At 63.5% G+C, this 19229-nt stretch overlaps 2 protein-coding genes across 2 annotated transcripts; one reads left to right on the forward strand and one right to left on the reverse strand.

The window, feature by feature from the left end:
• Positions 1 to 11426: 11426 nt before the first annotated feature.
• On the forward strand, positions 11427 to 15858 carry CDT1 (chromatin licensing and DNA replication factor 1). Its single transcript, XM_047079278.1, has 10 exons — positions 11427 to 11743; positions 12302 to 12397; positions 12471 to 12625; positions 13149 to 13346; positions 13441 to 13586; positions 13752 to 13852; positions 14300 to 14488; positions 14730 to 14870; positions 14943 to 15144; positions 15524 to 15858. Exons 1-10 carry the CDS (start codon positions 11513 to 11515, stop codon positions 15685 to 15687), a joined length of 1623 nt encoding a protein of 540 aa, XP_046935234.1. The 5' UTR covers positions 11427 to 11512; the 3' UTR covers positions 15688 to 15858.
• A 424-nt stretch (positions 15859 to 16282) lies between these two features.
• APRT (adenine phosphoribosyltransferase) lies at positions 16283 to 19180 on the reverse strand. The gene is made up of 5 exons (XM_047078924.1): positions 18677 to 19180; positions 18445 to 18551; positions 17229 to 17362; positions 16920 to 16998; positions 16283 to 16675 (listed from the first exon to the last, which is right to left on the reverse strand). The coding sequence occupies exons 1-5, from the start codon at positions 18754 to 18756 to the stop codon at positions 16533 to 16535; spliced, it is 543 nt and encodes a 180-aa protein (XP_046934880.1). The 5' UTR covers positions 18757 to 19180; the 3' UTR covers positions 16283 to 16532.
• Positions 19181 to 19229: the final 49 nt, after the last annotated feature.

Raw genomic sequence — 19229 nt, forward strand, 5'->3', positions numbered from 1 at the left:
CCGGAGTCAGCGGCGGCACCGAGTCGGGTCTGGACCCGGCTGCTGGCCCCCCGGGCTGCGTCGCAAGGGTGGGAGTCGGGGCACACGACGCACGAACGTGCCCACAGGTGCCTGTGGCCGGGGGCCCTTCGCGCGTTTCTACCGGGAATCCAGGGGGGCCCGGAACCCACACCTGCTGGTGGAGAAGGTCACCGGATGAGAAATCGGCATTTTCCACGTGAACCCAGCTTTTAGCGGTCTGTCAGCAGGTTCCCACCCGCCCGCCCTCCCCCCACCTCAGCAGTAAAGGCGACTGCAGCTGCAGGGGCCGGCGGGAGGGACGGCCCGGACCCGAGCAGCGGACGCCCCAGACCCGCCGCAGTGAGTGGGACCGGTGTCCTGTGTCCCCGCGGCTGACAGGCCCACGGGGCAAGCAGGGGTGAGAGGCTCCAGGGAAGGGGCTGAGGGCTCTGGCCAGGCCTCCACAGCCGGCCCCACATCGGTGCCTGCTGCCCTTCCCGCTCTGCCCACGAGGGCAGGAAGGATGACGGTGCCCGGCAGCCACGGGGACAGGGTGAGGGAGAGAGGCTGGCACAGAGCAGCAGAGGCCGGTGGCTGCGTCGCAGAGGGCGCCTGACCTCGGGGAGCACGGTTCCCCCTGGGAAATGGGGTCGTTTCCAGCATCCAGACAGTTTTTGGGGTGAGAGGGGGAGCTGTGGAAAATCAAAACCTGCACAAAGCAGGTGAACGAGAGAAGAGGGAACAGGTCAAACGTGGACAGACCCCTTGTCTGGCGAGAGCAAGAGGCCCCCACGGGGCCGTCCGCACGGCGGGCGGGCTCTGACCACCCCGCGGCCCGAGCCCGTGCCCAGCACGCGCCGTGGGGGGCCACGAAGACTGAGTGAGACGGGTCATCACATTCGTCGGCTGGGATCTGAGGCCGGGGATCGACGCTGCACCAATGGCTTTCAAGAAAAGCACTAAGACTGGAGGGTTTCTAACACTTTAGGGGACGGAGCCCGGAGAGTGGTACCGGACCCCGCGGCCGAGGGCGCGCCCTTGGCGGGTCCCCGGGGGGCCCCTGCGGCAGGGAGGCCGGGTGGCTGCGAGGACTCGGGGCGGCTCTGTGCAGGGGCGTGGTTCCTTCGAGGGGAGCACCGGCCAGGTGCCAAGGCACAGAGGAGAGGAGGTATTTCTTCACGGCCAAGAGGCCGGCCCACGTCTAAGTGCCCCGCTCCCCTCTGGTCACTGGGGGAGATTCTGAGACCTTTGCCCCTAGCAACACCCTGAAGGAATCCAGGGACAGAAAACCCAGGCGGTCCGGACAGGGCAGGCTCAGCAGTCCGCCTTCCAAGCCGGGCCAAGGTGGGTTTCGCCGCGTGAGCAGGGGGAGGTCCTGACCCCAGTCAAAGGCGCGGTTCCCCAGCCCTCCCTCGGTGCTCCGCGGCCTCCTCCAGGCCTGCTGACTCACGCGCCTGCGCCCGTGGGCCCCCTGGCTCTCCCAGGAGCGTGGGGGAGGGGTGCCTGGCCCGAGCGCAGACTTGGCCGGCCCTGGACGGGGCCCTTTCCCTGCCTACACTTCTGGGCTGGGGACGGCAGGGCCGCCTGAGGGGGGAGCAGGTGCGGGGCAAGGCCACGCCTCCCCCGCTTGCAGGAAGCTCCCCGGTGCAGGGTTAACTGACGAAGGCCCCGCTCTGTCCGTCCTGGGTGCTTTCCAGGCTCCCGCAGGTGCCTGCTGGCCCTTCGGCGTGACTGGGTTTCCTTAATGTCACTGGTTTGGCATTGACCTATGGCCCCCAGCTGTGGTCCCGCTGGTGGAAGTCCCCCGCCAGCTCGCTCAGGTGCAGGGAAGGGAGGAAACTTCCGCGTGCCTCCAGCAAGTAGACGGTGGGCAGCAGGGCCCCAGCGTTTGAGAGCAGAGCGTGACCAAAGAAGAACGGGCACAATGGTGTCCTCTCCCACCCCGGGGCTCTGGCGGGACCAGAGAAAGGAGACGGGAGGTCCTGAGGACTCAGACCCACGGGTCAAAGGCCAGCTACACTCCCCTTCTGCATTGCGCACACGGTCAGGGTCAGGGGTCAGAGCTCCGGGTGGAGGGTGGGCATGGGAGGGGCACCATCGAGGTTGGGGGCCCGTGTGATTCTGTCGTCTGCGGCCACACCGAGCCGGCTGCCAGCGGCCACAGTTGGTGGTCAGCGCCGTAAAACGGCATCCGAAAAAGGCGCCGACCTTGCACCCACTCTGGAGGGCTCTGTGGCCCTCCACGTGCAGGCGACGTGTCGCTCTCGGGGGTGCAGAGTCACCTGGGCCAGAGCCCTGGGGACCCCAGGCTCGTGGTCACAGGCAGTTACATCCCAGGGGGGCCGGTGCGGCGGGAGCAAGTTTGCTAACCGCCTGGGCGGTCAGGAAGGGCTGGCAGGCGAGGGGGCTGCTCGGGTGTCCCACAAGATCGAGGGGAGGTTTGCCAGGGTGGGGGAGATGGCCTTCCCAGCAGAGATGTGACAGAGAGCAAGGCATCTGGGGGACCCGAGCAGGCCTGTGTGCTTCACACAGGTGGACAGGCAGTGGGGCACTGGGACAGGGTGCCAAAAACCCTGTGGGTGACCCAAGCCCCTGAGGGGAGGCTCCCCGAGCCTGCCTCTTGGGTCTGAATGCTCAGGACCTCCCGTCCTATCGGGTCCTACTGGGTCCCCTCACCCCAGGCCAGAGCTGCTCAAGGCCCCACGTGGTCACCTGGCGGCCCCACTGGGCTGCACTCAGCCCTTCCTCCCTGCCCACTGCTTTCCCCGCTCAGCAGAGACCACGGCCTCCTCCAGGCCTCTGGCCCCACATCTGTCCGCCACGGCCGTTAACACAGATGTGCTCACCGCTTCCCTTCCTGCGAGCCTCAGGAGGAAGTTCAACCCGCTCTGGGGTATTACAAGCCCTTGGTGGTCTGCTGACCATTCCTGTCCAGCCGCACGGTGCTCCTGTCCACCCTCCAATCAAGGCCCAAAGCCCCGGGTCTGGGCCTTCCGTACTTGGGTCCATCCTGCTCTGTGGCTGTTACTGGTGACCATTCAGTTCTTGCTCCTTGAGGGCGGCCCTCCAGGCAGGCACAGGCGCCACTGACCCTGGCGGCCAAGTGCAGCCACGTGCCCACAGCCACACACACACAGGTCGGGGGACAAGCCAGCATCTGACCTGAGCCTGAGTCCACCCCTCCCAATCCAAAGTCATAGGCTTTTTTTTTTTTTTAAGATTTTATTTTTAAGTAATGTCTGCACCCAATGTGGGGCTCGAACTTACTACCTCGAGATCAAGAGTTGCACGCTTCGCCGAACGAGCCAGCCGGGCGCCCCCAGAGTCATAGGCTCTGCCCAGGTAATGGCCTGAGCCTCTGGCTGCTTCCCACCTCTCAGGCTTCGGCCTCGGCTAGGACAGTGTTTGTTTTTTATGTTTTAAAAATAATTTTTACTTACTTGTTTTGAGAGAGGGAGAGAGAGCAGAGCAGGGGAGGAGCAGAGAGAGAGAGAGAGAGAGAGAGAGAGAGAGAATCCCAAGCAGGCTCCATGCTGTCAGTGCAGAGCCGGACTCAGGGCTCGAACCCATGACCTGAGCTGAAATCAAGAGTCAGACACTTAACCAACTGAGCCACCCAAGGCTCCCCTGGGACAGTCTTTCAAAATACAAAACCTGGTCTTGCTTCTCCTGAGCGCACACTTCCGTAGCCCTAAGAGAATCCCAAAGTGCTCTCTGCGGCCAGAACCACCTTGCAGGCGCCCCCTCACGGCCAGGCTGCCGGAACTGGCCCGGCCCTGGCTCCCCGAGAGCTGCCGTGCAAGTTCAGGTCCCAGAGGAAGCGACGCCCCCGCCCAGGGGGCTTCTGCCAGCTGAGGCTGGTGCAGGGGAAGGTGGTTGACAACACCTGTCTGTAGACCTGGTGAAGTGTGGGACGTCCACCTTAGAAACAGAGCGTGCCAGCCATGTCACCAGCAAAAGATGGACGCATCAAGGAATAAAGTAGAATTACAGTCCGTGGGGACAGAGGAAAGGCAGGCGGTTTCAAGGAGAAAAGGGTAAGCTGGAAGGGCTGTGACGAGCTAAATGTGCGGCGGTAAGCTGGGGGTGGACGTGTGGCTTCTCCCTGGCGCGGCTGTTCGGAGGGGTGGGGAAAGGTCCTTCCTCAGGCTGGGGCAGCAGAGGAGCGTCCACGTGCTGGGCGAGCCCCTCTCTTCCTGTTGGGTCTGCAGGTGGCAGGCCGTGAGAGCGCCCCCTGCCCACCTCCTGACTCCCCTTGTGAGGTTTCCCAGTGGACACTGGCCGTGGCCCGCCCCTCCCCCCCCCCGGCCCCCGCGAGGTCACCTAGTCGGGGCCGGGCTGTGCGCTCCCCGCAGGACACATGGAACTCACCTGGGTCGGGAGTGGCTTGTGGCAGGGCCCCCCAAAATCGTTAGGTGACACAGGCCCCTCGAGGGCAGTCTCTGCACCGGAGCAGGGAGGCGCGGCGAGCTCGGCCAGGTGGGCAGCTGCTGGGGGCGGGCCTGGCCTTCCCCGCGGAGCGAGCCCCCCACCCCCCCAGGGTTCAGGCGCGGCCTGTGACCGTCCCGCAGGGTCCTCGTGCGGTTCCAGGCATTCTCCCCGGGGCTCTTCTGTTCACGAGGGTCGCCTTCCCACGTAGGGCAGGGCAGCAGAGCTCAGGGCAGGAGGAGCGGGACCTGCCGAACCCTCGGGCTGAGGTGACCCACGCGACCCCGGCGGCCTCCAGGGGCCCGCGCCGCAGCGGGGCCAGCCACCCCCCCCCCCCCGGGGCCAGCCACCCCCCCCCCCCCCCCCCCCCCCCCCCGGTGCCGGTGGAGTGGGAAATCGCTATGCGCGCCCGGGTCCCGGCCCCGCCCCCCACCAAGCCCCGCCCCACCGATGGCACCGCCCCGCCCCTCCCTCCCGGCCACGCCCCATCCGTGAGCCACGTCCCGAAGTCTCGTCGCCGCTGTCAAATTGCCCTCCCGGCCCCACCCAGCTCTGGAGCCCCGCCCCTAACCTGGTCCCCGGAAACGCGCCACGGGCCGACTCGTCTCCGGCCCCGCCCCTTCTGGCGCGAGGCCCCGCCCCGTAGCTCCGCCTCCCGGCCTCGCGTGATTGACAGCGCAGGGCTGCACCTGCGGGCCAGTCTCGCGGTTGCGCGTTCTCGCGCCGCCTGGGGCTGGGGGCCCGGGCTCTTCCGCCGCGTCCCGCTCTGCGCTGTCCCACCCTGCAGGGCCGCGCACCGGCTCTGCCCTGCCCTGCGGCCTCCCGCCCGCGCCGCTCGCCGCTGCTGCCCTGAGGATTGGGACAGGGCCGCTGGGACCTGAGCTTCCCCCCTGCACTCGCTGTTAATTTCAGACGCTCCGGTCGCTAATTGGAAAACTGGAGTCTATTTAGAACAGCTTGGGCACGTGAACCCATCTCCAACTCTGAATTTCATGAAATCTAAATAAAGATCAAGTATTTCCACGAAAATTGAGCGCGTTCCAAGTTGAGATGTGCTGTAAGCTGTATAACACGGACTGCACTTAGTATGCTTAGTACTAGGACTTAGTGCTGACTGCGATGTTGATGGTGGCGAACACTGAGAACCAGCCCCTTGAAAAAGTTTACATTGGTTACCTGTCAAAATAACATTTGAGATATAATGGATAACACAAAAAAATATATATTTACAAAAATTTTAAATTACTGTCACCCGATTTTTTATTTTCTTCACGTAGCTACTAGAAAATGTAAAATTACACCTGTGGCTCCTGCTACATTTCTTTATTAGAGAGAGGAGAGAGAGCGAGCACGTGCGCCAGCGAGGGGCAGCGGAGGGAGAGAGGAAGGGCGGGGAGAGAATCCAAGCAGGCTCCCTGCCCAGTGCAGAGCCCAGTATGGGGCTCGATCCCGCAACCCTGGGGCCACGACCCCAGCCAAAATCAAGAGTCGGAAGCTCAACCCACGGGGCCACCCAGGCGCCCCTCCCGCGACCTTTCTGTCTTGCCGTGCTGGTGCCGCTCTGGACGCTCACATGTGGACCGGGACACAGTGTGCCCTATCCCCACCCTGACATCCTCTGAAAGCAGGTGTGCTGTTGCTGGTGTCTGTCACTATCATACGGGGGCTTGAAGCTACGTGTGCTTTCCCAGGGCTCTGCCGAGAGCACGTTCTGTAGAAGGTCCCCCGCATAAGGATGAGGCATGCGAGGCTCAGGGAGGAGGGGAGACCGAGACCTCCCAGGTCACTCGACCAGGGGGCAGGCTGATCCTGGCTGAGACCCAAATGCCTTCAAGGAAGGTGAAGGTGCCTCCAGACTTGGTAAAGGACGATGCATTATAAGCCAAGACCATGAAAACCTTAGGGGTTTTCTGCAGGGTCCAGGGGATCACCGAAAGCCTGAATTCCACCATTACCCTCCAGCCCCGTCTGGTCTCCTGGGGAAGAGTGGCGGTTGAGAGGCGGAGGAGGACGTGGGCAGCTGGCTCCTTGGTGCCCCAGCTTTATGCCCTGCAAGTCTGTTTCTTCACCCAAAGATGGGGTGTGGCTCGTAGGTTCGCCGTGAGGGTGAGACAGGTTATTCCAGGGACGGGGAACAAGGCCTGCGCGCCGCACACAACAGAGTCCAGCTCTCCCTGTTTGGTGACACTGCTTTGAAAACTGTCAGGCACCACACACCCCTGGTGGTGGCCGTGATGTGCAAATGGCTCCGGGGCAGAGCAGCGGAGGTGACACCATTCATGCCATGCGTGTGATGTGGTGACAGACCAGGGGGTGGGATGGGCTCTAGGGAAGTTAAAGGTGGTCAGCCGTGGCTGTAACTCAAACTCAGAACTTAGCGCAACTCTGATCGTTTTTTGGAGTGTGGTTAAAATGATGACGGTGGTGGCCCTCTGGACTCTATTCTCAATTCTGTTCTCTTATCAGATATTCATGTGGTCCCTCCTTGCCATTCAGGTGTCATCTCCAAGAGGCCTCCCTAAACCCTCAGATCTAAAGAGGTTCCCCACTCAATCTCATGACTGGGTTTTAAATTCTTTATCTGAAATTATTATTATTTATTTGAGAGAGAAAGAGAGAGCACAAGCAGAAGAGGGACAGAGAGAGAGAGAGAGAGAGAGACAGAGAGAGAACGCACGCGGGAGAATCCCAAGCAGGCTCCACAGTCAGTGGGGAGCCCGATGTGGGGCTCGAACTCACGAACCGAACAGTGAGATCATGACCTGCCTGAGCTGAAACCAAGAGTTGGACACTCAACCGACTGAGCCACCCAGGCGGCTCTGAAATTATTTTAACAAGACTAATTTCTCTACTAGTCTCTGTCCACTAGAATGTGAGCTCCTTGAGAGCAGGGGCCTCATCAGTCTTGGTCTCAGCCTGGCACATAGTGGACCCTCATGGCCCGGCCTGTAATGGGCTTTCAGCAGCCAGGCTCCCAGACGGCACTCAGTAAAAACCGGCTCATCTCATGAACGAAGGCATAGCGCCAATGTCCCCGTTTCTCCAGGGTAAACATCCACAAACAAGGGTTCTAGTCCCTTGTTATCTGGTCTGTCTCTTGGCATTCTAGCCAGGCTATAACCTCTTAGCATTCCATACCTATAGACCCACGTGACACTTCAGGTGGAGCCTGGACAGAACTCAGCAGAGAAGGGCTTTCACTACCCTTATTCTATTTTTCTTTTATTTTTTAAATAATATTTATTTTGAGACACAGAATGCCAGCAGGGGAGGGGTAGAGAGAGGAGGAGAAAGAGAATCCCAAGCAGGCCCCGCACCATCAGCAGAGCCCGACGTGGGGCTCGATCTCACAAACCATGAGATCACGACCTGAGCTGAAATCAAGAGTCAGACACTTGACTGAGCCACCCACGTGCCCTTCGCTTCCCTTATTCTAGACTCTATGCTTTTATTAATGTAGCCTCATATGGATCAACTTTTTTTTTTAATTTTTTTTAACGTTTATTTATTTTTGAGACAGAGAGAGACAGAGCATGAACAGGGGAGGGGCAGAGAGAGAGGGAGACACAGAATCCGAAACAGGTTCCAGGCTCTGAGCTGTCGGCACAGAGCCTGACGCGGGGCTCGAACTCACTGACCGCGAGATCGTGACCTGAGCTGAAGTCGGACGCTCAACCGACCGAGCCACCCAGGCGCCCCTGGATCAACTTTTTGACCAGGCTTCAGTCAAGCCTCCTTGGGTTGGAAGAAACAGAAATCCACGCAGAGGCACTTTAAGCAAAAGAGGCAAATGTTCGGGAAGGGCTACAGGCTGCTTCATAAAAACCTGGGCCACCGCGAAGGGCAGTGGGTCTCCCAAGAGAGCACATTGGAAACCATTACAAACCATCTGATTTAGCTGTGTGTGGCTGCCTGTCCCTGGGCCACACGGTCCCTCGCTCACTCTGTCACCACACACATGGTGGCGGTGGCCGTCCTACTCCATCTCACTTCCCACAACCAGAGGGGACAGAAGGGTGAGCTCTCCCCGCAGAGTCTTGGGTCCCAGGAGAGGATCTGATTGGTTCAGCTGTGCACCTCGCGTCCAATCAGCTGTGACCGAAAGGTAGGGGTCATACCTTGCAGAGGTGGCTGTGGACTCCATTATTGTAGGTGGGTGGGCAATTTCTTAAGAAGGAGCTGCCCCGAGCCTTAAGTCACCCCAAAAGGCCCAGTCTCCAGTAATGACATTAAAAGTAACAGAGGCACAGGGGCGCCTGGGTGGCGCAGTCGGTTAAGCGTCCGACTTCAGCCAGGTCACGATCTCGCGGTCCGGGAGTTCGAGCCCCGCGTCAGGCTCTGGGCTGATGGCTCGGAGCCTGGAGCCTGTTTCCGATTCTGTGTCTCCCTCTCTCTCTGCCCCTCCCCTGTTCATGCTCTGTCTCTCTCTGTCCCAAAAATAAATAAAAAAACGTTGAAAAAAAAAAAGTAACAGAGGCACAGCCAGACGCAGCGCCATGGCATGGACACTGGCCACAGCACTGGAGGTGGTCCCCAGGCCCCTGCTGTATGGCATGTGTCCCTCCGGCTGCTGGCTGGCCTTTAGAGACCATGTGTCCCTTTGCTGCTGGCAGTGCATGCAGACAGCACCGTTCAGTCCCCAGACTGCCCCCTCACACGGGCAGACACATTTTAGATTCACGTTCCTGATCCCACAAGAGCCTGTGAAGGGTCCTTTAGGACGCAGCTATCCCCAGAGCCATTCAGGCCTCCCACGGCCTGCTTCTGCCTGTGCTCGTGCCCCAGGGAGCTGGCCAGAGCACAGCAAGGCCACGCATGTCCCTCCCAGGAGTCCCCCTGAGGAGAATGTGCCTGGGAGTGCGTGGCCGAGTCACGCAGCCATGTGGTGGCCAGGCAGGCAGGGAGTGCTCTCTTATGGGGGGGGGGTTCCCGGATTTGTCACGACCCTAGGGCCTGCCTGCCATCCCCTCACACAGCTCTCTTGGGAAGCACGAGCCTAGCCAGCACGCTGTGGTTCCAGGCCGGTGGGTAGGCAGGTGCAAGACAAACGAAATGCTGGCAGAAATTCCTAAGCATTTTGGAGGCTCTGGGAAGGCTCCTGCTTCTCAGCTTATCTACGGAGGGCAGGGACTGGGCCAAACCGCCGGCTGGGAGCCAGATATCGGAGTCACTGCGGTTAGATTCAGCTGCCTGTACCTCTCCAAGACCAGGATTGTTTATCTTCTAAACGTGAAACAGAGCATAGAGAACCACAGTGTATCTGGGAGAGAAGACAGCTCCCTCCCTCCTGATGAGCAGCTATGAGCAGAAATATTTACAAAGTCCCCTTATCACCATTGGTCTGAAGAAGAGGCTGTGTCTAGAATTCGTGATGCCATTACAGTCCCAGAATCCTACGCTCTCCCTCTATAATGCATAGCAAGCTTACATTTGGAGTGTTCCCTTCTGACTGAGGTCAATTCTTTTTTTTTTTTTTTTTAAGTTTATTTATTTTCAGAGAGACTGCGTGAGCGGGGAGGGGCAGAGAGAAAGAGACACAGCATCCCAAGCAGGCTCCACACTGTCAGCACAGGGCCTGACATGGGGCTCAAACTCACAAAACCCTGAGATCGTGACCTGAGCCGATACCAAGAGTTGGATGCTTGACTGACTGAGCCACCCAGGCGCCCCTCAACTGAGGTCAGTTCTTGCCTCTAACCCCCAACCACTGTTTTGATTACAAAATCTATTTCACCAGGGCGCCTGGGTGGCTGGCTCAGTGGGTTAAGCATCCAACTTCGGTTCAGGTCATGATCTGGTGGTTCGTGGGTTCCAGCCCCACATCCGGCTCTGTGCTGACAGCTCAGAGCCTGGAGCTGGCTTCGGATTCTGTGTCTCCCTCTCTCTCTGCCCCTCCCCTGCTCACGCTCTGTCTGTCTGTCTCTCTCAAAAATAGATAAACATAAAAAAAAATTTTTTTTAATAATAATAAAAAAAAGAAACCTATTTTACAGGACCACCGGGGTGGCTCAGTTAGTTGAGCGTCTAATTCATGGTTTCGGCTCAGATCATGATCTCGCGGTTTCGGTTTTGTGGATTCAAGCCTAGCATCCACTTGGGACTCTCTCTCCCCCTGCCTCCCCCCTGCTCGGTGCTCTCTCTCTCTCTCAAAACAAACAGTCTTAAAAACAAAACAAAACAAAACAACACAAAACAAAACAAAACGACACGACACATATTTTAGGTGGTGGCCTAGAGCACAAATAGCAAAACGGAAATGGAACAGCACTTAGCCTTAAAAATGCTGCTTGCAACCCTGTCCGCGGATCCCTGGGCGGCCGATAACTTGCTACAGGCCGTTCACAAAGTATGAACCTGGGACATACAGGAAACGGTCGTTTCTGTTTTCCCAACGCTCGGCTCCTTACGGAAAGCCTGGAGAAGACGGAGGAACAAAGCCCCCAAGCCGGCGCTCGGCCTTCGGAGGACACCCCGCCGGCTGCGCCCTCGCGCCTCCCGGGCAGCGGGGTCTCCAGGACTCCAGACGACCTCGGCCGTAGGCTCTGGGGACTAACACCCCTTTTCTTGCCACTGATCCCGTTCTGAAAGCCACTCTTCCTTTTAAAAACATGGCAGCGGGACTGACAAACGATTCGCACCCAGAGCCGACGCAGGGGTCTTCGTGCGGGGGTCTGGCTGCCCCGAGGCGCCTCGCAGCGGAGGGCCAGTGTCGTCCAACGCGCACCGCTTGCAATTCAAGCAGGAAGTACGTAGCATGTCTCTCTGCTCCGGGACCGCACTGGCTCGACGACCGCCGCCAGCCGGGGAGGGTCGTCAAATCCCCAAGCCCTGCGGAGGCGGCCGGCTCTAAGGCGCATGCGCGCTGCGGCCCGGCAAAAGAGCACCAGTGCGCATGCGCCCCGGCGAGTCCATTTCCCGGCCTCCCCCGCATCCCGCCCTGGCGCCGAAGGTTCCGCCCGCGGAGGGGCGGGGCCACGCGCGGCGGGAAAATCGGCGCGGAGCGCGGCCCCACTTCCGGCCCCGGACTGTACTCTGCTCGGTCTCGGTCCCCCCGGGTCCCCGGCCCCCGGCCCTGGGTCCCGCCATGGCACAGCCCCGTCTCACCGACTTCTTCGCGCGCCGCCGCCCCGGGCCCCGCGCCGCGCCGCCGCGGGCCAAGCCGGCCTGGCGCACCCCGAGCCCCGCCAAGCCGGCACCCCCCACCCCGGCCCGGACCCCGGGAGGCAGCCGCAAGCGCGCCCGCCCGCCCGCCGAGCCCACGCGCGACCACCCCGCGCCGCCCGCGCGCAGGCGGCTGCGGCTACCGGCCGACACGGTGAGGCCGCGGCGGGGAGAGGGGGGAAACTGAGGCCGGGGCGGGGGGCGGGGTGAGTGGATGGGCACCGACGGGAGAAAACACTTGGAGGGGAGAGCCGGGAAACAGGGCGGGGTGGCCCCCAAAAAGACTTGCCCTGGAGGGAGGGCGCAGACCAGGGGGTTGCATGCACACGGTAAACCGAAGCCTCGAGAGGGAGGACTCGACCATTCGGAGAATGGGCCTGGAGCCGCAGTGGGAGACAGTGGAGAAAGCGCGGGGCCGGGTCGCTTGAGACGCGGCAGGTGGGCCGGCCTGCTGGAGAGCACGTCAGTGGGGCTGGGGACAGAAGGCACTGGAGTTAGCAGGGCCGGAGGGCCCGAGCGCAGTGGGCGGCTGCGTGTCTAGCTTGCCAGCAAGGCTGGGCAAGGGGTCAGGCCTGGCCCCTCTGACTTGACTCCAGCAGAAACTGTCATCGGTGCCCCCAGCAGCCGGTGTGTAGCCAGCTGAGGGAAGTAGGAAACCCTCTCTTACCGCAGGGTGTCCTCACTCGTTCTCCTTTGCGGTCCTGTCCACCAGGTCTCGAGCCCCAGTGCCCTGGCTGCCCCAGGCTCCCCAGAGGAGGCCACTCGCTCAGCAGGTCAGCTGCCCTGCTTGGCAGCCCAGGAGGACAAGGTGAGGCTGGCCCCGGGGGGAGGGAGAGTGGTGTGGGGGTGACGGGCCAGCTGATGGCATCTTGTGTCCACAGGCCTCCTCAAAAGTCACACTTTCTGAACTCAAGTCGTGCCTACAGCGGGCACGGGAGCTAGGGGCCCGGGCCCAGGAGCTGAAAGCAAGTGCCCAGAGGAAAGATGCTGGGGAACCCTGCGTGCTGGAGGACCAGGGGCAGCCAGCAGGGCCATGGTGAGTCCTGGGTGGGCAGACAGGCACCCAGGGAAAGGCTAGGCTGGTGGGAAGATGGCAGGCGGGACAAGGCTGGGGGGGCTGCTCCCCTTCCAGTCCCTGCCGCTCCCTTGCTCTGCACCTCAGCCTCCATCCATAAGAGGGTGCCCGTTCTTGCCTCAGTGGCCCTTGTGACTTTGGAACGCCGTCTACAGCTGCCATTTGTTGGGTATTTGTCTCCTGCGCCCATGTCTGTCCTCCCCAGCTCCTGAGGTCATATGTGCCTCGTAGAGATAAGGAGCCAGGACTTCCCTAGGTGACCGGGCGAGACGTGAGGCCACGCTTTTCTGGTTCCAGCCCCAGTGCTGGTGACGGGAGACTGGGCGCGCCGGGGCTTTGGGACTGGTGTGTGGTGTGTCACGGGAACAGGGACGGTTTTCAGGCCCCGGCTCCGGGGTCTCCCTGGCCATTTGGCCTGCCTGCCGTCGGTGTTGGAGGGTGTGGGTCTGGTGCTTCTCCTGAGGCCTCGCTCCCCTCCTGGCAGCGGACAGAAGGCACCCGCCTACCAGCGCTTCCACGCCTTGGCCCAGCCGGGGCCCCCGGGGCTTGTGCTGCCCTACAAGTACCAGGTGCTGGCCGAGATGTTCCGCAGCATGGACACCATCGTGGGCATGCTCTACAACCGCTCCGAGACCGCGACCTTTGCCAAGGTTAAGCAGGGCGTCCAGGACATGATGCGCAAGTGAGTGGCCCGCAGAGGGTGGGGGCCTCCCCCTGCCCGTACGGTCTGAGTGTGCCCTTCCCGGCGCGCTCTGACCCAGCACCTTGTCCCGCAGGCGCTTTGAGGAGCGCAACGTGGGCCAGATCAGAACCGTGTACCCCGCTTGTTACCGCTTCCGCCAGGAGCGCAACGTCCCCACCTTCAAGGACGGCGTCAAGAGGTCCGATTACCAGCTTACCATTGAGCCGCTGCTAGACCAGGGTGAGCGCGCTCTGACTGAGGTCACGCGTGTCCGAGCCTCGGTTTCCCCGCCAGTGACACTGCGTGGTTTTGGGCGTGGCGTGAGGCGTCGGAGACCAGCAGTCTGGGGGCCTGGGTGACGGGGCGGGCCCGGGCGGGGGGCTCAGGCCTGAAGTCTTCCCGCAGAGGCCGGCAGCACGGCTCCCCAGCTCACGGCCTCGCACCTCCTGCGGCGCAGACAGGTCTTCGGCCAGAATCTGGTGGAGCGCGTCCGGGAGCACCACAGGGTGAGTGACGGGGGTGACCGGCTCCGTCCTCGGAGGAAGCACCTCCCCGGCAGGCCCTGGGCTGGGCCCTGAACCGTCCCTGTCATAGCTCCGTCTTACCCCGCAGGAGACGGGCCCTCCTGAGAGGCTGACTCTTCGAGTTCTCTTCACCCGTCTCCGTGGCTGCCTCGTGGGGTGGGTGCAGGGCTGGGCGAGAGCCCCGCTCCTGGTTCCCCAGTGGAGGGCCGGGAGCTCAGGGCTGCAGCCTCAGGCCCTGGGGGCGCGTGATGGGCTCAGTGCTGCTCTGTGCCGGGTGTCGTGCCCTTTGGCCCAGCTGAGCACCTGAGCCCAAGATGGCCCGACTGGGCGGGCTAGGAACGCAGCAGCCCTGCCCCCCTACCCCCCCCCCCGGCCCCGCCCAATGCAGATGTGCCTGGGCTCACCTGGCACTCGCGTCTCCTCACACAGGCCTTCCTCGCCTCCCTGAACCCGCCCATGGTGGTGCCTGAGGACCAGCTGACACGTTGGCACCCCCACTTCAATGTGGACGAAGTGCCTGACATCGAGCCGGCTGAGCTGCCCCAGCCCCCCACCACGGAGAAGCTGGCCACCGCCCAGGAGGTGCTGGCCCGTGCCCGCAGCCTGATGTCACCCAGGGTGAGGCCGCCTTAGGGCTTGCGGGGCGGGCACCCGACAGGCTCCATCCTTGGCCATGCGCCTCCGGGGTGGTGGGACGTGCCCTCCCCCCTTACGGAGCGCTGCCTGCTTGGCAGGCTGCGCCCTGGGCACCGGCCACCTGCCGGGACGCTCAGGGTGAGCCTGGGCCGGCAGACAGCGACCTCCCTGTGGCCGGGCCGGGTGGGGGCGCCTTCTGATTCTCCCCTCCGAACTGCCTCAGATGCAAAAGGCCCTGAGCGACCTGGCTCTGCGTACGGCCAAGTCCGGCAGCCCCGGGTCCCCCGGCCCTGCCCCGCCGGCCACCCCGCCGGCCACCCCGCCTGCCGCCCTGAAGGGGGTGTCCCAGGACCTGCTGGAGCGGGTGAGTGTCCGGGGTCCTGGCAGGGGCCCGTGGGACCGGCTCTCCGCTGACCGTTCTCGGGGCCTACCGCAGATCCGCTGCAAGCAGACGCAGAAGCAGCTGGCGCAGATGACGCGGCAGCCGGAGCAGGAGCGGCGGCTGCAGCGGCTGGAGCGGCTGCCCGAGCTGGCCCGCGTGCTGCGTGGCATCTTCGTGTCGGAGCGCAAGCCCGCCCTCACCATGGAGGTGGCCTGCGCCAGGATGGCGGGCAGCTACCGTGCGGCCCTGAGCCCTGGTGTGTGCCCCCTCCCTGTGTTCCCCGCTCACGATGAGGCTGGGCACGGGGTCCTCGAGCCCCCACCCGGCCCCCACGGGACTGTGGGTTCCCTCCAGGCTGCAGGGCGGCCTCCCCCCTCGCCCCTCCAGGCCCGGTGTTGGGCTCAGTGGGAGGGTCGGCTCCTCCGCAAGGCCATTCTGTCACTGCCCTGGCCCGAGCCCTTCCACCTTCCCACCGTTGGGTCTGCTGCTTGGAGGCTTGGACAGGCCGGCGGGGCGGGGCGGGGGGGGGGGGGGGGCTGGTCCTAAGGCAGGCCCCCTGACTGGTCTGGACCCCCCATAAGGGGCAGTACCCCCTCCCAGGCGCCCGGCCCTGCTCACATCCTGTGTGTCTGCAGGGGAGATGGAGAAGCACGTACAGCTGCTCTCTGAGCTGCTGCCCGACTGGCTCAGCCTCCACCACGTCCGCACCGACACCTATGTCAAGCTGGACAAGGCCGCTGACCTGGCAGGTGTCCTCGCCCGGCTGGCCCACCTTGCCCGTGCCGAGGCGGCACCGTGAGCCTCGCGGGCCTGGGCTTAGGTCCTTGGCCTGCCGTGTCTCTTTTATTCCCTTTAGGAACACAATGCACTTTTCTTCCCCTCCTAACTCCCCACCAGGGTCCCTGGCCAGTGCGGGTGGTGGGCCCACCCTCTTGCAGAATATTGTCATTAAACTGGTTTCTGTTGGTGACTGTCATCGTTGGTGTCTTTGGGGGCATAGCGGAGTGGGGTGGCTCTGCAGTCTGTGCAAGCTTGGGTGAGGCGGTTGGCACAATGCCCCCGGTATGTCCACGTGGGAATCCCTGGTGACCCAGTAAGCTCGGTGTCACCGCTGGACCCGTACAAGAGGGAGGCGGACTGCAGGACTGGGGCACGCAGGGGGGGCCTGGAGCCCAATTTTTCCTGGAACCTTCAGGAGCCAGCCCCACTCCACTGACAGTGTCGTGAGCCACCCTGCTGGTGTGACTGACCACAGCAACTGAGAGGCCGTTTGGGCAGCACCTGCCTCCTGAGAGGCAGCTGGGAGCAGAGAGCCACAGAATGCCAGACACATGCCCGCCCAACCCGCCAAGTGGGATTCCCGCACCTCTTGGCCCCGGATAAAGAACAGCCACTCTAGCAAAGCACTTTATTCACCTCTTTTCAGTGTTTGTAGGTGGCCCTGCAGTGGCCGGGGCTCCGGCCTGAGCTACCGGCTCCAGGCCTCGGCACCTCCAGAACCTGCAGGAACGGCCCCAGGTGGTAGAAAAAGGCAACTGCAAAAAAGTTAAAAAAAAAAAGTCCAGACGGGCGGCCAGCGCCCCCTGGCGGCCATCGGCCAGCCACGAGGCAGGAACTCCTCTCCGCCAGAGAGGGGAGGGTGGGTCAGTCGTACTGCAGAAGAGAGAAGACAGGCACGGCCCCCAGCTTCTCCCTGCCCTTCAGCGAGGTCAGCTCCACCAGGCTCACGCACTCCAGCACCTCCGCCCGCAGCTGGCCCAGCAGTTCACAGGCCGCATGCATGGTTCCTGAGTGGGTGGGCAGAGGGCACACAATGAGGTCCCACCCAGCCGGGGGGCGCGGAGGGGGAGGAGGTGGGGTGGGGAGGAGGCTCCCACCTGCCCACACAGGGTCTTGCCGCCCACGCGTAAACTGTACAGTGCTGAGGCCCCAACCCAGGTCTCACACGTGGGCTGAGCCACTTTCCTACACCCCCAGCAGTCCTAGCGCCAGGCCCTGTTTGCCGGGGGGAGGGGGCGGGGAGACCCTCACCCCCAGTGGCCAGCAGATCGTCCACGACAACCACCTTCTGCCCTGGCTCCAAGGCGTCTCTCTGGATTTCCAGCTCAGCCTGCAGATGGGAAGCAGGCACTCGGTCTGCGCGTCTCCAGACGCGGCCCTGGTGTGCAGAGCCTGGGAGGTGGTGCCGACGAGAGCCCAACCCACCCAGCTGCCGCTTGGCTGCGTGAGCTAGGCTGGCGTCTCGGGCAGAGTTGGCATCAGCCGCGGCAGCTACACCCGACCCAGGGGATATCCTCAGGAAGCCCAAGGGTCACGGGTGGCGGTGCCCAGCCCACTCACCTTCCCATATTCCAACGTGTATGAGGCGGACACCGTGGGGCCGGGCAGCTTCCCTCGCTTTCGGATGAGCACGCAGCCCAAGCCAAGCTCCTGGGCCAGGGAGGGGCCGAACAGAAAGCCTCGGGAGTCCAGGCCTGTTGGCCAGAGGTGGGGTGTCAGGGGTGGCTGTGTGGCACGGGAGCGCGAGGGTCCCCAGGGGCCAGTGCCGGACGATGGCAAGAAGCCCCTGGCTTTGTTGGCTCCAGCTAAAAGTCCTTGACTGAGCACCTACCTCTGTGCACAGAGCCTGCTGGGTGCTGCAGGGCAGGAGCCGGGGACCCAGAAGCGCAAAGAACCGTGTGGCCTCAGGGAAGTTACCTGCCTTCTCCCCACAGCCCTGCCGCCAGCCAGCCCGTCACTGGGCTGCTAATAACGAAGGAGCGGACTCAGACGGCTCCTGTCATTCTTGCAGCAGCATCTGCCCTGGAGGGGCTGGCCCCGGGCTATCTCCTGCTATCTCCCGGGAAGGAGGCCCCACCCCCTAGGGGTGCAGCGAGGGAGGGCTTCCAGAGGAAGGAACCCTCTGAAGGACACAGTCAAGTGAAAAGCCATGGTCCCGCAGGGCAGCGGGGGGCCATGGGAGGGCCGGGGCATGGCGCCGTCACGGAGACCTGGCCGCTGGGGTCCTCCCTGAAGCCCCGCGCTGGGCAGAGGGCCTGGCCCACAGCTCAACACACAGACGGGCAACAAGAGTGTTCTCGGCCCAGTGGACTCTGGTCAGACACCCCTGGGGATACTCAGCCCGTAGCCTCACCAGTCCAGAACGGAGGACCAGGAAGTCGGCGAGAGCGAGGGGCACGGCGATGGGGTGACCTTGCCCTCAGCCGGCCACCGCAAAGACGCGCCCACCCTCAGGCGGCCAAGTGCCGCTCAGCAGGTTCATCCCTACAGCCTACTCGAGGGTCGGCAGCCAAGCACGGTGCGACGTTCAGCGTGTCCCCGACGGACGCCCCCCAAGCCTCTCCTAAGCTAACGTGGGTCGCCCCTCCGTCCGCGCCGCTCAGGGCTCAGGGGGGAGGAACGCCCACGGTACCCTCGCGGAGCCCGGCACAGACCCGGCGACCTCTCCGGGCCTCTCGAGACACCCCAGGGCACAGCATCGGCGCCGGGGGCAGGCAGGAGGCCCGGGGAGGGTCCACCCGGGATTCGAGGACCCGCCCCTGCCCCCTCCACTTACCCACGATGTAGTCGATCTTGCCGCCGTGGGTCTCTTTCAGGTGATTCGTCAGGAGGCGGATGGACGCGCGGAAGGAGTCGGGGTCCTTCAGGACGGGCGAGATATCCCTGGCACGCGAGGGCAGGCCTGGTGACCCCCGGGGTCGGGTCCGGGCCCCGCACGGGGACGGCGGGCTCGCTGGCCTGGCCCCGCGCGGTCGCCCCCACGCCCCGCCCCGCGCCCGCCCCCGCACCTGAACAGCACGCCGGGCACGGGGAAGTCCGGGAAGCTACGGATGCGCCGCGCCACCAGCTGCAGGTCGGAGTCCGCCATCGCGGGGTGAGCGCGGGGTGAGCGCGGGGTGAGCGCGTGTCCGCGAGCGGCAGGGGCGCGCCGGCGGCTCTGCGCCTGCGCGAGCGGGTGGGGCGCCTACCCTAGGCGCCAGTGGGCGGGGCCGCCGTCGCCCGCAGGGACTACCGTATTCCACCGAATCTTGGGTGCCGCGTTGTTGCTCTAGCGCCCTGAACAGGCGCGCCCCGTCCGGCTCGTCGCCGCCGCCGCGCTCGCTCTCCTACCGCGCGGTGCGAGGGGCGGACGCGCGCGGCCACCAACATGCGGGGCCCAGCCCGAGCGTCCCCTGCAGGAGTACGCCGGTGGACGGGGACGGCAGCGGGGGTGCCGAGCCCTGGAGGGGACGGGCCGGCTCCGCCAGACCCTCCGGGAGCGCGCGGGAGTTGGGAGTGCCGGGGCCACCCGAGAGTCCAGCCCCGGCATCAGCGACGGGGCGGGGCAGAGGGAAACCCACC

Source organism: Lynx rufus, unplaced genomic scaffold, assembly GCF_022079265.1.
Source record: "Lynx rufus isolate CCGP_SWC_20201006 ecotype Redwood Valley unplaced genomic scaffold, mLynRuf1.p SCAF_16, whole genome shotgun sequence".
NCBI classification, from domain to species: domain Eukaryota; kingdom Metazoa; phylum Chordata; class Mammalia; order Carnivora; family Felidae; genus Lynx; species Lynx rufus.

Coding starts and splice junctions, on each gene's coding strand:
- CDT1 (XM_047079278.1), top strand. CDS start 11,513: ATGGCACAGCCCCGTCTCACCGACTTCTTCGCGCGCCGCCGCCCCGGG. Junction 14,489..14,729: donor GCAGCCTGATGTCACCCAGG/GTGAGGCCGCCT, acceptor GAACTGCCTCAG/ATGCAAAAGGCCCTGAGCGA. Junction 15,145..15,523: donor CCGTGCGGCCCTGAGCCCTG/GTGTGTGCCCCC, acceptor GTGTGTCTGCAG/GGGAGATGGAGAAGCACGTA.
- APRT (XM_047078924.1), bottom strand. CDS start 18,756: ATGGCGGACTCCGACCTGCAGCTGGTGGCGCGGCGCATCCGTAGCTTC. Junction 18,552..18,676: donor GTGCCCGGCGTGCTGTTCAG/GTGCGGGGGCGG, acceptor CTCGCGTGCCAG/GGATATCTCGCCCGTCCTGA. Junction 16,999..17,228: donor ACACGTTGGAATATGGGAAG/GTGAGTGGGCTG, acceptor TCCCATCTGCAG/GCTGAGCTGGAAATCCAGAG.